Here is a 15,509-nt window from a genome sequence, read left to right as displayed (position 1 = left end):
TACACTCAAGCTCATATGAGCTCGACTTGAGAAAATTCACGTGATCTGACGCCCTATTTGCTCCCCTCGCCAGATCCCGACCTAGCGTCGCCTCCCCGGGAGGCGGCCGGGGCAGACCGAGCTCCTCCTCCATCGGCCCGATCCACCCCCTCCCCCCCACCCCGCCGCCGTCGGCGGGTGCCCCGACCCTAGCCCGGGTGGTGTCGGAGGCGGCGGGATCTCCTCTACCCGCAAGAGCATTTTCCCCTTCCCGGGGCTGGGGACGGTGGCGGTCCTGTGACCTGGCGGCGGTGACCGATGGCGGGTGAGGTGGCGGCGTTGCTCCTTGGCGACGACGCGGCGTAGTGGTCGGAGACGCGCACCCGGCCCGAATCTGGACCCTGCGGGGCCCATCTGGGTCATAGCAGGCCGACATCGACGCTTTGGAGTTTTGGAGCTTGGTGGGAGATCCCTCGTGGGCGCAGCGGTCGCTAGGCTTCTCCGGTTTTGTCGATCTGTCGGTGTCGTCATTTGTTTCTTTTGTTTTTTTTTCATTTTTTTTTTGGCGTGACTGTGCTGCTTCTTTTGTATCGATGGATGTTTCGGTTGATTGCTTTATAATACAAAACGGGGAATCCTTTTTTTTTATCCGACGTCCTATTTAGTGAGAAAAGATAGAGTGATCATATCTTGATCCAAATATAGGGCCATAGATCCGAAGGGAGCAATAAGCATCTCATAATTTTTCTCTCAAAAAAGATATCCCCTCCCCTCCATTCGAAAATACTTATCACAGGAATGGATGCATCTAGATGTATTTTAGTTTTAGATACATTCGTTTTTATAAAAAAATTCGTCAAATAATTCTGGACGGACGAAGTATATTAGTAAATAAGAATTGTTTTAAATGCAACAAAAATACACTACATTGATAGTGCGATATATAATACATGAATGCCAACTTAAAAACAAACTCCAAACAAAACAAAAAACATAAAAAACAAACATGAATGCTAAATATACGCTGGCCTGCCCAAAGTTGACCAATCCATAAATACAGAGGATGCCGGCCCTTGAGAGCTGTCCACCCTTCCTCGGTACCGTTGCTGCCAGTCAGCTCTCCTTCTCGATAACTTTTGACCAGTGACACTATAATACAGTACACTAGCTAGCACGAGAAACCTTTGCGAGGTTGTCAACACTCCACACACACACACGACAGAGGAGCGAAAGCGATGGCGGCAGGCGCCGTTGAGTCTGGCCATGGCTCCCCTTTGGCTTACGGCGGCGAGCTCACGTTCACCGTAGTCATCACCTGCCTTGTGGCGGCCTCCGGCGGCCTAATCTTCGGCTACGACATCGGCATCTCAGGTCAGATTCACCCACATCTTATGATTTTGCGCGGTGCTCCCGTTTCGTTTCTGAGATGATATACTGTGAAATTCAGGCGGCGTCTCGCAGATGAAGCCCTTCTTGCAGGCCTTCTTCCCCAAGGTGCTCAGGAGGATGGCGGACGCGAAGCGGAGCCAGTACTGCATCTTCGACAGCCACGCGCTGACCTCCTTCACCTCGTCCCTGTACATCGCCGGCCTCGTGTCGTCCTTCGCCGCTGGCCGCGTCACCAGGTCGCTGGGCCGGCGTGGCGTGATGCTTCTGGGCGGGGCTCTGTTCTTCGCGGGCGGCGCCATGACCGGCGCGGCGATGAACCTCGCCATGCTCATCGTCGGACGCATGCTGCTCGGCTTCGGCGTCGGGTTCACCAACCAGGCCACCCCGCTGTACCTCGCCGAGATGGCCCCCGCGCGGTGGCGCGGCTCCCTCGGCGTCGCCTTCCAGTTCTTCCTCGCCCTCGGGATCCTCATCGCCAACCTCGTCAACTACGGCACCGCGCGCCTCGAGTGGGGCTGGAGGCTCTCGCTCGGCCTCGCCGGCGCGCCGGCCATCGTCATCTTTGTCGGCGCTCTCTTCCTCACCGACACGCCCAGCAGCTTCATCATGCGCGGGAAGGCAGACCTCGCCAGGTCGGCGCTCCTCCGGGTGCGCGGGGCCAGCGCGAACGTGGACGCCGAGCTCAAGGACATCACGCGCGCCGTGGAGGCATCGCGCAGCAGCGAGGAAGGCGCGTTCCGGAAGCTGTTCGCCGATCGGCAGTACCGGCCGCACCTGACCTTCTCCGTCGTGGTGCCGCTGTGCCACCAGCTCAGCGGCATGATGGTGCTGACCTTCTTCTCGCCGCTGGTGTTCCGCATCGCCGGCTTCGGGAGCAACGCGGCGTTGATGGGCGCGGTCATCCTCGCCGCGGTCAAGTTCGGCTCGCTCATCCTCTCCACGCTGGTGATCGACCGCTACGGCCGTAAGGTGCTCGTCATGGTGGGCGCGGTGATCATGGTCGTATGCCAGGTCGCGAACGCGTGGATCATGGGAGCACAAGCCGCCAATGGCCCGATACCGCGGGCTTACGGGGTGGCGCTGCTGGTGCTCACCTGCGTGCAGGGCGCCGGGTTCGGCATGTCGTGGGCGCCGCTCATCTGGATCATCCCCGGAGAGATCTTCCCGATGGAGATACGGTCGGCGGGGCAGTCGGTGAGCGTGTCGACCACGCTGGGGCTCACCTTCCTGCAGACGCAGACGTTCCTCGCCCTGCTGTGCCGGCTCAAGTACGCCACATTCGCCTACTACGCGGCCTGGGTGGTGGCGCTCACGGCCTTCGTCTTGGTCTTCTTGCCGGAGACCAAGGGCGTCCCCCTCGAGTCCATGGGCTCCGTCTGGGAGCGCCACTGGTACTGGAAGAGGTTCGTCGGCGACGGCCACGGCCGGCGCAAACCGGCTTCTTCTCCGTCTGCATCAACATGAGCTATGTGTATCTGTTTCAGAAAAGGAAGAAAAACTTGGTGTGCCGTGCACGCATGCTCGGTTAGAATTTTCTTTAGGAGCGTGTCATTATTCTTCTTCTTGCTTGGACTTGGAGTATCTTCTGTACTGTACTGACTTGCGGATGAATTTGCGATACTGAATGTTTATTCTTTTCTTTCGACAGCCCGGATAATGGGTATGCTTTTCTGACAATAATTTGCTATCTATGGTGATGGCTATGCACGTCTCCAATTATTTTATTAAATTATTTTGAACTATAAATATAACTATAACGGAAATATCGTGACTTTAAACTAGCCAAGCAAGCAAACTTTCAATTATTACCAAAAAGACAAACAAATAGACTGACAAAAATAAGAAACGTCATTTCTACACAATAAAAAGACACTTGTATTAAAAAGTAATGAAAAGGACAAATAAAAGTGAGAAAAAGTCTTTTCTATACAATAAAAAATACACTTCTCTCAATGCCATTGAAATCCCACACCTCGGGGTCAGGTGGCTACCTCAAAGCCCGGCCGTTCTGACACAAAGCTGAGAATGACCTGATTGCTAAAGGGGTCGAACCATAGACATTGAACTGGCCAGACCGTTCGAGGACTTGGTTCTTAGGGGTTAGGGGAAGTTTGGACCCTGAAACAGGGAAGTGTCGTTAGACACACTAGCAACTTGCAATACCCACCATCAAGCTTCAGAAGTATATCGCCGCAACGCAGGAAGGGACGTTCATTCCCGACAGAGAGAAGGACGAGCCGACTGATGCCCTAGGGAATGCTGAGCACCCTGGACGAACACGAGGCACACCAGGCTCCGTTTCATGGAAGGTTGGCTTTCCCAACGCAGACGGTTACATAAGCCGGGAGAGAAAGAGGAAAGCGGAGCTCAGCGACATGCAGAAGATCCAAGCAAGACTACAAAAGCTTGAGGAACTTGAGAGCCAGCGAGCTACCGGCCAACCATCTCAGCGGCACGAAGTTACCCCAGAAGGTACCCCGCCATCTCAGCGGAGAAGCAGCGTGGCTTCCACGGAGCCCATTCAGCATGACTTCACGGCTCCTAGCTACCCCGTGGATACTATCACGGAGGCTCAACACTGCGAGCTTATGATGAAATGTCAGAACCTCACTTTCAAGGCGGTTGTCGGCTCTGTTGCACCTCCTGAACCCAATGGAACTTTTCACTGCCTTCCGATTCCACATGGTTATGCTGTTGTGATGGTGGATCAAGTAATGGAGGGATTTGAGGAGCTCGAGCTTGACCACCCTACAGATGAAGGGGAGAATCAGCTGCTTCGTGCTCTGAGGAGTACATGTCTATGGCAGAAGGAGTTAATCAAGCTTCCAAACTGGACGCCTCCGCCTTCTTCTCCTCCTCCTACGAGTCACGGCACTCCCCCTCCTCCTCCTCCGGCGAGTGATCAGGGCACTCCGCCTCCTTCTCCGGCTCCTCCGACATGTGAGGGCACTTCGCCTCCTCCTTCGCCTACTCCAGCGCGTCAAAGCAGTCCGCCTCCTCCTTCGCCTCATCGGCAACGTCGGAAGACAAACGCCGCCGCTCCGGATCCTCCGGCGCGTCAGAGCAGTCCGCCTCGTTCTCTCAAGCGAAAGAGATACGCCTCCTTCTCTCTGGCGGCTAGCAATACAAGCAGAGGCGGGAGGCAATTCAGATACGATCCATCTCTCACGCCTCTGAAGAAGTTACCATATGAGAGGACCAAGCGGGAAAACGAGCACATATGTCGTGCCGAATTGATGGCCCATTTTGCAAAGAAAACTCCACCTCAGAAGGAGAAGGTAGATCCGGTGAAAGTGGAGCGCACTATCAATCAACTGAAGCGACCACCACCACCTCCGTCGGATTCCAACTATGACTGCACTCATAAAAAGATATATGCACAAGCGCGGCGGTCGGGAACTACTTCCAGTGATGCAAGGTACTTAGAAGAACGAAGTAGTGGGAAAACAATTCCCCAGCTCGGCCAACAGGAGAAGCAATCGTGCCCCCCGCTCAAGGTAACAAAAGAACAATATAAATACGTGCACGGGAAGCCTCTCGTCAAACCTGGTCATCCTCCTCTAACAACGATGATGTACAAATTGCATGAGTGGTACATGAAAACCTGCATGGATCAGTCTGGGAAAGACGCTATGTATGTGGGAGTGAAACCAGAGCACGAATTCATTGAACTTCCCATGATTTCTATTCAATTTGAGGAGTTATTTCAGTTATACAATCAACTGGCCCTCGACAAACAACTCATGACTTCCTACTGTCTGTAAGTATTACTTCTATAGTTAAGTCTCTAACTCAGCTCGTTCATTGCATGTATATATAATTATCCTCATTATATATATTATGCAGATTGAAGATCGTCGAATTAAAAAAGCAGGAATCTTCGATGTTGGGTTCATTAGCCTAGATGCCGTAAATGAATTGACGGTACGAAACTCAATCAAAGAGACGGAGGAGAACTTGCTAAAGTCGTTCCTTATACATCAAACAAAAGGGAAATAATCTTTCCTTACAACTTTAAGTGAGTTTTGTTGTCTTCTGTGTATACTTAGTTTTGCTTACTCGAGGTTAAGTAATGTAATTGATGAGTTATATATGCGTGCGCAGATACCACTTTATTCTGCTATCCATTGACGTTGGCAGTGCATTAGTAACTGTCTTAGACTCGAGACGTAAAGCCGAAGAGGATTATGCAAACATGACTGCAATGCTCAAGAAGTAAGTTCAGTCAATACCGGGACCATATCGGCATGCAACTTTCGTTAATTTCCTAATATCAAGTAATCATTTTCTTTGTCTCGCAGGGTTTGGAAGAAGTTCGCCAATAAGGTTCCCGGTCTAGACAAAGAATTGCGATTTACACATCCCAAAGTAAGTAGTACTAGCTAGTTCCGCGCATCTCTAATTGATTCAAATTTTCATTAATGTATCATTACCATGCTTGCTTATCAGTTTGATTGAACTCTATTCTTGTAAAGTGTATGTACCTGAAAGAAGGGACTGTTTTATGTAGATACTACGTATGTGAGTTCATTCGCCACTCGACCTCTAAGCTGGGCTTCTCTAAGGAACTATTTGAAGTACGTAAATAATATTCACAAATTTATTTTATATATTACCATCAATTGTGTTGAGTTTTATTCATATATATGTATGTATAGGCCCCCTTCTTTAAATTAGATCTAGAAGATGCGGGATGAACTCATATCATATGATCGCATACGAGCAATTCAAGAGGAATTGGCGGGATTCTTTCTTGACCACATCATACCCAAATACGGAGAATATCATTCGGATTTGTCATTGGATCTTAATTGAAAAAGCCTTTTTCTTGTGCCGAATAGACGATTAAGAAGACCCGCAATCCCTCGAAAGAAATTTGAATTTTATTGTTCTCGCCTTTGCCTTGGATTCTCTTCTTTTGCATGAGATATAAATAAGGAATTCTAAACATCTCGTAAACAAAAAAAAAGTCTAAACAAAAAAAGGATATCCAAAAAAGATCATAGATAATTCTAGCAATTGCCAATAAATCGTAAGAAAGGAATGAGAGAGATATGGATTAGAAAAAAAATCCCCTTTTTTATTTCTATAGATCACACATTTTATTTTATAGATGATGTTAGGGATTGTAAAAGATGTTAGGGGTTATAAATGGTTTTCTTTATTTCTTATTAGCTAGCGCCAAGTTCTTTCTATATGTATAGTAGCTAGCATCGATCAAGCACGGAGAAAGAGATGGCACTTTTCTCTATTGGCTAGCTAACACAATATAAAACCACTAAATTAACCCTCCAAAACCCCCCACCACCCCCTCCATTCAGAAAAAACAAAAACCCCAGCTCCGGCCAGATGCTTACGCGTGGATGCCGTTTGGTCCCGGTTGGTGTGACCAACCAGGACTAAAGTTCCTCCTGGCTGGGCTCCCCGCAACGGCCACGTGGAGCTCCTTTGGCCCCGGTTCGTAAGCTAACCTGGACTAAATGTTTGGGCCTTTAGTCTCGACCCTTTAGTCCCGGTTCCAGAACCGGAGCTAATGGGCCCCCGGCCTCTTGTGCATCTAGGAGATGCATGCGACCATTTTATTGATTATTCTTGAGGACCTTACAAAGTGTTACAACAATATGTCTGAATCCGCCATCTTCGCAACATCTGTCGCTACTCCTATCCATATGATGAAGGGGTGCTAGCTGGGCCACATACCCAGACCACTTACCTAAGCCTAACATCAAAAGCCGGAAACCCCAGCCGAGCCGGTCTAGCCATCTGGCACATACTGGGTCTAGGGCACAAAACCGATCTGACACACTCGTGTGCAGTCGCCGCCATCTTCCACCGGTCCGTCTTCAGAACAGATATTGAGGCTTCTACCTTGTGTAGCCACTCTGCCATCGAGTTACCATGATGCCACACAGCTACCTCCTCCTATGCGAGTCCGTCTCCACGCATCGGACGTTGAGTCCCCACAACGCCATGCCGCCGATATCCGTCGCCATCAATGTGTGAGATGAAGCACCGCTCCACCATTCCTCCAGCCAGCACTTGCTCCAAAACGATGCCCCCGGGAGGGAAGGCGATAAAACGCCATCATCGTCCGATCCAGGAAGACCGAGATCTAGGGTTTCCCCCGAAGCATCCCGAGCATGATGACGCAAACAACAACGTTGTTGCTCCACCAGACGAGCGTCGTCGACGTCGCAGCTGGCCAAAATGCGCCGACATTGAACCGTCGCCATCTCCACCGCCGCTTGAGCAGCCCCCGAGCAACGCCTTCAGGAAGGAACACGCCACCGCGGTGTCATCGTCGCTTGGAACAAGGGGATCCGAGGTTTTCACCTGAGCTCCTGGGAGGCGTGGAAGGAAGGGGATCCTCTCTGAAGCCTCCAACAAGGGGAACAACACCCAAAGGCGCTGTCAGTGGCCGCCGCACCCGCCAAGGGACTCCCCCGGAACCCTTCCAACCGTCGGATCTGTAAGGCCAGCATCCAAGAACAGCGAGAAGCCATCAGGGGCCGGATCCGCTGCAGATCGAAGTAGATCAGGATCGTGGACAAGCAACACCATGACCACCAGCATCCAGTAAGGACCGCCGCCGCAGCCGCCGCCACCCCCCGCGTCGTCCGGGTCAAAGAGGGAGCCGCCAACCGCGCACAGGGACCACCACCGCCTGCACACGCCGGAGCCCCGCCACTAGCCCAACGCTCGCCACCTCGTGCCGAGGGCCGCCGTCATGCGCCCCGCTCCCCGCCACCGCTCACCGAGGCCTGCCCCCTCGCACCCGACCGCGACCGCCACACGACACCGCTGTCAACCGCCTAGATCCGCCGCCCGCGGAGGAAGGGGAGACGGGAGAGGGAGTCCCCTCGCCGCCGCCGTCTGCCACGCGGATTTCACCCGACGGCGGCGAGGAAGGAGGATGAGAGGGTGACGGCGGCGCCTAGGGCTGGAGAGCCCCCGTTTCGCCCAGGGCGGGGGCGACGCGAGGGGTCCTGTTTTCCTAATGTAGTTCTGACCAGATTCTTATGATGCATAAATGCTGGAACGTATAAATACCAAATGTACCTATACCTGCGAGCAGGGGTTAATTCGTATGATGGCACCACTCTATGTCTGGGGTGAGTTTAAGTCGATTAACAGGAAATATATCCTAAACACTCAAGCTTGTGGTTTACCAGCTTACCCAGGCTTCGAAATGTTCCTAGGTCCGCCACTAAGGAGGCGTTTGAAGTAAGCTCCAAACTCATCACACTGATTCTTTCACTTTGCCAGTGGATTGATGTTATATACTTCCTTCATTCTTAAATATAAGTCTTTTAAACGATTTTACTAAGGGTCTATATACAGAGCAAAATGATTGAATCTATACTCTAAAATATGTCTATATACATCCGTATATAGTCCATTAGTGAAATCTCTACAAAGACTTATATTTAGGAACGGAGGGAGTAGTATATAATAATAATAAACAGAACTAAGTGCTCTAGAATTCTGCGATCAGTAGCTCGATAATTGGTACAACCATGCAATCAATCAACATTTTTCCGAGTTGTTTTAGGACTTTATATTTTAAGACGAGAGCGGTCCTTGCCCCTACGTCGTGAAGAATATGGTGGTCGCCATAGAGAAACAGCCACTGCCTCGACGACAAGCGGCTGGCGCTCACGGCCTTCACGTCGCCGGGCTGGTGCCGCCGCTCGTGGCCAGCTGCATGCCTGCATCAGCACCGCCGAGGCCACTGGATGTCAAGTCTTCGGTTCACATATACACTGCGTATAAATCCAGCCATTGTTCGCTGGACTCATTCGATCTTGCAGTGGATTACGACAGCATGCCAAAGATATCTTCGGAGCCACTAACCTCTCGCTTGCTTAATTTGAAGTGCAAGTGGAACCATGCATGGCTGGACTAACCCAATAACAATAGACTGAGTGACGAGCCTTCAAATGATGTACTAAGTCTCTAGTTGACCTCGACTGTTCAAACAAAAAAAATTCTCTAGTTGATCTCGTGACATGACTAACCACCACACAGCTGGTTGCTTGGTCTCAGTTCCTACTATAAACATGACCCGTGATTTTTTTCCTCATATTCAGTAACCTGCACATAATTGCTGGAGAGAAAGAGAAAGAAAAAAAAGAATGAATAAAGAAAACAAATGGTTCGAATGGGGTCACTTCCTGATGTGCCCGGGCGCGTTCGTGAGCCATCATATCCTTTCTATATTTGTTTTCAATACGAGGGCTCGCGGACTGCCCAGATATATAGTGATGACCGGGCGCGTGTGAGAGAACGTTTGACACGTCCAGTTGCAGATGCTCTTACACCGAACCTAAGAAAGCTCTAACGACACTAACAAATAGCAATGAACTGCTTGACGAACTATATAATATAAGTCATTGCAAAGCAATAAAAAGGAACTATGAGCAAATGAATCGTCAGCAATCATGTCCTCAATAATTGTTTTGATCGCTTTAGAGTTTCGTTTTTCATTTTCTTTTGAGTGTGGCTATGTCTCAGTCAACTGAGATTAAACCAAGTCTCAATCAAATGACAAACATGCAAGAGGGAAAAAAAATAAAAAAATGCATTGATCTTAATGTACTCCCTCCGTTTCAAAATATAAGACCTTTTAGAGATTTTATTAAAAAGCTACATACGAAGCAAAATGAGTGAATCTACACTCTAGAATATGTCTATGTACATCCGTATGTAGTTTATAATGCAATCTCTAAAAGGTCTTATATTTAGGAACGGAGGGAGTAATATGTTACCGATATAGCATCGACCGAGACTTAACGAAGTCTCAGTCGACTGAGACCTACCAAGATTGTTTTCTCTTTCATCTGCTAGGAACACATGCGGTCTTGTACGACTTTGCTCTTTGTTAGTGTGATTATTCATGTGTGTGTTAGTTTTGATTGGATGTATACTAGTCATGCAAAGGTTGGTTGTGTGCTCATTGAGTTTGTATTACTTTGATGCTTCATTCTGAGTTAATAAAATTCATATTTTTATGTAAAGTAAAAAAAGTTTCATAGTGTAGAATTTTTCCCGTGCCCGCGGCAATATTTTTGCGTCAGAGCACTAACAGCATCTACAACTAGTTTTCTTCATTTTTATTTGTTTCCTTCTCGGGTTTCATTGTTTCCATTCTTTTGTATTGGTTTTTTCGGTTTTCATTTCCTTTTCTTGGTTTTCTTTGTATCTATTTTTGGGTTTTAATAGTTTTATTCATTTTTCTTTGATTTTTTATCATCGGTTTATTTTTATTTTTCCCTTTTAACACATGTCTTCAAAACTTTTTGAAAGTATGGTCATTTTTTTCAAATAAACCTTGTCATTTTTGTAGGTAATAACATTTTTTTCGACACATACACGAAGATAATTTTACATTATATAAATATTTTGTAAGGGTTTACAGTACAAAATATACATTTCTAATGTACACGTGAAATATGTTTTTGATAAACATTGAATATTTTAAAAATACATGATGTGCATTTTTATTTATTAATGTTTGATCACTTTTTTTAATATATGGTCAACATTTTTACAAATACACGTTGAACATGTTTTATGGTAGTAAACAATTTTGTAAAACTGTGTAAATATTTTTTACGTTGTATACACTTTTTAAAATGTCATAAATTTTTTGTGAAACGCAAGAATGTGCATGCTTTAATGGTAAGAAAAACTCCCTCCGTTCCTAAATATAAGACCTTTTAGATATCTCACTATAAATTACATACGGATGTATATAGTCATATTTTGGAATGTAAATTCACTCATTTTGCTCTGTATGAAGTCTATAGTGAAATCTCTAAAAGGTCTTATATTTAAGAACGGAGGGAGTAGTATTTTATATTATGCAAACTGTTGTTACATTGTATACACGTTTTTCAAAAACATACAGTTTTCAAAATTTCACATACAGCTTTTTGAAGTGTGGGAACATTTTTAATATCAGAATCACTGTTTTCGAAAGCTATCAAAAAATTTAGTTGGACTACATTTTTCTACAGTGTTAACATTTTTCAAGTTCATGGTTTCATTTTTTAAATTAAATTTAAGTTTTAAAATATAAAAAGAAGAAAAATAAATTAGCATGATGTCAGCATGGCCTCAACGTGTCATCGGTATGGAGAACCCACATTCCTACTGGGCCGACCCAACACCGGCTGCTTGTACGCGAGGCTGCCTTCCACCTTACTACTTCCTATGTTTTTAAATATATCATTTCAAAGATTTTACTAAAGAAGTACACACGAATTAAATTGAATGAATCTACACTCTAAAGTATGTCTATATACATTCGTATGTTATTTTCTAGTAGAACTTTTAAAAAGATTTATATTTAAAGATAGATGAAGTATAAGTGAGGCATAGGCATGCCCATCTAATTGGAGAATTCTTTCTTCTCGAACAGGCAATCCTCCTCATGCCCATGTGATGCCTGTTGAACCTGGCCCTAATCACACCTGAGGTCTGAGAGAGTAAAAAGGAAAATGGTTAATGGAATATTTGACTATAAGAGTATTTTTGGGAATGTTATAATATTTTATATGCCTGGAGAAAAACATGTTGCACCTATAACATTCAAGAAACTATTGAGCACGGAGCTTCTATGCTACAATGTCAGACAGTCGAGATATCACATCTAGTGAGATCATGTGACAAGTTAGATCTGGCGCTCCTATTGCCTCGTTGACTCCTAGTGTGGCCCAATTTAATTTTTTTGAAGTTATACTCTCTTCGTTTCTAAATATAAGTCATTTGAGGGGTTTCACTAGGAGACTACAAACAGATGTATATAAACATACTTTAGAATGTAGATTCATTCATTTTGCTTTGTATGTAGTTTTTTAATGAAATCATTAAAAATACTTATATTTAAAAAGGGGGGAGTATGTTTTTGTAGTGTCCTTCTTTGTGGTCTATTTGTAGTGTCAATAGTTGTTTCTTTACTAGCAACCGCATGCAGAATTTTCATAATATATACTCTTTGCATATTTATTAGTTTAGTTTTAGGTCAAAATTTGTAATGCCTGACAAAATTTATATTAAAAGATATCAACATCTACAATATCAAATAGGTGCAATACGAAATATAGTGCATGATGGATCCAATGATAATGATAGTGATTACGTAAATACTCCCTCTGTTCCTAAATATAAGTCTTTTAAGATATTTTACTAGAGGTATACATACGAAGCAAAATGAATGAATCTACATTCTAAAATATGTCTATATACATTCGTATGTAGTTTACTAGTGAAATCTTTAGAAATACTTATATTTAAGAACGGAGGGAGTATTAAACTCCCTTTGTTTCATAATATAAGAGTGTTTTTTACACTAGTGTAGTGTAAAAGACGCTCTTCGGGCATGTATAATTGTGACATATGGATACATATGCCTCATGGTAAAAAGTAGTTTGAGGCATCTATTTTTATTTTTAGTCTTCAATGCAAGCTATCACTAGTGTGCATCATCAAAGAATAAAAAATAAAAACTCTATTACACATGCATCTTTAATTTTTACTCTGACTTTTTCATCTTTTTACATTGGATCACACTTTTTCTCTTCAAATACCCGCCTCCTGCAAATGATCCCGTTTCTTTATCGGAACCTATTTTTTCTGACGTTCGATTCTACATGGCATACGAGACACCACTCTGAGCCTATGCATTGGTCGCGCCCTTATATTATGAGACGGAAGAAGTGAGCCGCTAAAACGTTATATATTATGGTACGATGCAGCTTAAGTAAACTGTTAAGATGTTATATTGTGACAGAACCGTGGTAATACTTTTTTTGTCAAACATGAGAAAGTTTAACGGAAGGCCAGCCGAATATGTTCTATTTTTTCGAGAGAGCAAGCGGAATATGTTAGGGATTATTTTAGTTGACAGCTTAAACGCAATAGACGGTGGAGATTTCATCTCCTGCCCTGCTGCCGCGGACTACCCTGTCCAGCAAAAGCACCTGTTTCGGCGGCGGCGGCGGCGCGAAGGCAAAGCCGGAAAGATTAGGGTTTTAAGCCATGGCGGCCGAGGACCAGATCCCGCGAGCGCAAGCCAACCCCGAGAAGAGCAAGAAGCGGAAGAAGCCCAAGAAGGACAAGTGGGGCCAGCCTATCGCCGCCGCGGCCGACGAGCGGGCGGTCGAGCAGGTGCAGGAGCAAGAGACGCCTGAGGAGCCTGCCGTAGCGGCGGCGGAGGTCGGGGAGGGCGCCGAGAGCTATGAGTGCGGTAAGGTGGTGGCGAGCGGCATGCCGTACACGACCACCGAGGAAGAGATCCGGGAGCTGTTCGACCGGTTCGGCCCCATCCGCTCCCTCCAGCTCTCCCGCTTCCCGGACTCCGGCAACTTCCGCGGCCTCGCCTTCGTCACCTTCGAGGTTACCCCTGAGCTTGTTCTGCTATCTTGTTTCGCTTTGTTTGTTATATGCCGTGGTAATGATTTAGCATCCGTATGCTCCTCTGTATTTGCTCCGACTACCAGAGAGGTTAAGAGACTGACAGTAGCTCGGTTCTGCTTGTACCTGAATCAGCATGTTGCAAGAAAAATTGGATATTGCACTTGTTGGCACCACCCTCCTAACCATTTTGTGTATGTCACACTGTCACCTGATTCTTTCTGTTTGTTGAATGGGCTATGTACATTACAGTGGTGTATGTGTTTGGTCAGTGTTCCATCACTGATCCTCAATTTTGGTTGCGGGCTCGCTTTGCATGATTCATCACCATATAGTATGACCAGTTGGCAGACTGATAGACATTTAAAATTTTGGAATTCCTTACATCATACAACTGCTATTCCCTTATCCTCTTATGGACTTGTGGAGCGAATTCTCTATTGCTGCTCTATGCAAGAACTACTAAGAAAACTGAAGAAATTTTAGAAGTTGGAACATATCACTAGTTGGCTTAGTTTGTTTGAACAGAGCTAATTCATTCCATTATGTCATTTCACTCGGATGAAATGAATTTGCCATGAAATCTCTGTGAGAACTACTAATGAAAACTGAAGAAGTTTTAGAATTCAGAAACATATAACTAGTTGGCTTATTAGTTTGTTTAAACAAGTCTGGTTCACTCTACTCTATTATGTCATTTCAGTCAGATGAAGTTGCCCTGAAATCTCTGGAGCTTGATGGATACAAAATGTAAGTTGGAGCCTGTGTATTCATTTGTCTCTAACTCATGTCAGCGTACAGGTGAATCCCCTTGTTACTGACACATATACTGCATGTACAGTGGTAACAGGTTTATGAGGGTTGAAAGATGCAGGATTACTGCTAGCTCGAAGAGGCAAAAGAAGACAGAGTTCCAGTCTGATCCTGAGAAGCCCGATGGCTGCCTCTCGGCTTATGTCGGCAATCTCTCATGGAACATCAGTGAGAAGGATTTGAGAGATTTCTTCAAATCGTCAAGGATTGCATCAATAAGATTTGCCATCGACAAGAGAACAGGAGATTCTCGTGGCTTCTGCCATGTTGATTTCGAGGACGATGAATCGCTTGAGAAAGCTGTCGGGATGAATCAATCTGAACTGCGCGGAAGACCCGTGAAGATAGCGTATGCTATCATCAACAGGGCCTGAAGGCTGTCTAGCTGGTGCTAGACGTTTAGCATTATTGAGCTGGTGAGACTCAGTTGTAAGGTCTTGTCCCCTTCACTGTTTCCATTATGTTTCTATAGACCAAACATGCCATATATTTGCCAGAAGTAATATGATCGTGTAACAGATACTTTTGGGCTGCATCTTATCAATCTATCTTAAAAATCATGCACATTGTTCTGTCCAGCACAGTTGCAATGGCTTTGTAGTAGAGTTGTGTAAACCTGTCTGTCTTATGTTTGTATGAGAAAAACCTCTGTCTGCACATCCTCCTAACATGTACTCCCTCTGTTAAACTTTTATAAGACGTTTTAGATCACTAGTTTAGTGATCTAAAACGTCTTATAAAAGTTTAACAGAGGGAGTACCTTTTCACAGGGGATATTTGTAGAGCAGGAGTATGATGTTTTCCGGTTGTTGTTAAGAGTATATCTCTGATGCTCCACTTTGACAATACCTATAACCATTCATGTAGGAGAAATATCATATCAACAAGGATAATATAGGATTATAGCTTAT

General features: G+C 45.7%; 2 protein-coding genes across 2 annotated transcripts; both read left to right on the top strand.

The window, feature by feature from the left end:
• The first annotated feature begins 927 nt into the window (after positions 1 to 927).
• LOC123447398 (sugar transport protein MST1-like) lies at positions 928 to 3,011 on the top strand. The gene is made up of 2 exons (XM_045123994.1): positions 928 to 1,350; positions 1,427 to 3,011. Exons 1-2 carry the CDS (start codon positions 1,215 to 1,217, stop codon positions 2,830 to 2,832), a joined length of 1,542 nt encoding a protein of 513 aa, XP_044979929.1. The 5' UTR covers positions 928 to 1,214; the 3' UTR covers positions 2,833 to 3,011.
• A 10,289-nt stretch (positions 3,012 to 13,300) lies between these two features.
• Positions 13,301 to 15,213, top strand: LOC123449876 (phragmoplastin interacting protein 1-like). Its single transcript, XM_045127233.1, has 3 exons — positions 13,301 to 13,767; positions 14,489 to 14,535; positions 14,627 to 15,213. The coding sequence occupies exons 1-3, from the start codon at positions 13,411 to 13,413 to the stop codon at positions 14,970 to 14,972; spliced, it is 750 nt and encodes a 249-aa protein (XP_044983168.1). The 5' UTR covers positions 13,301 to 13,410; the 3' UTR covers positions 14,973 to 15,213.
• Positions 15,214 to 15,509: the final 296 nt, after the last annotated feature.

This window comes from Hordeum vulgare, chromosome 4H (genome assembly GCF_904849725.1).
Source record: "Hordeum vulgare subsp. vulgare chromosome 4H, MorexV3_pseudomolecules_assembly, whole genome shotgun sequence".
Lineage (NCBI taxonomy): Eukaryota > Viridiplantae > Streptophyta > Magnoliopsida > Poales > Poaceae > Hordeum > Hordeum vulgare.
This window is presented reverse-complemented; position numbering and strand designations above follow the sequence as displayed.

Coding starts and splice junctions, on each gene's coding strand:
- LOC123447398 (XM_045123994.1), top strand. CDS start 1,215: ATGGCGGCAGGCGCCGTTGAGTCTGGCCATGGCTCCCCTTTGGCTTAC. Junction 1,351..1,426: donor CTACGACATCGGCATCTCAG/GTCAGATTCACC, acceptor TGTGAAATTCAG/GCGGCGTCTCGCAGATGAAG.
- LOC123449876 (XM_045127233.1), top strand. CDS start 13,411: ATGGCGGCCGAGGACCAGATCCCGCGAGCGCAAGCCAACCCCGAGAAG. Junction 13,768..14,488: donor TCGCCTTCGTCACCTTCGAG/GTTACCCCTGAG, acceptor ATGTCATTTCAG/TCAGATGAAGTTGCCCTGAA. Junction 14,536..14,626: donor GAGCTTGATGGATACAAAAT/GTAAGTTGGAGC, acceptor CTGCATGTACAG/TGGTAACAGGTTTATGAGGG.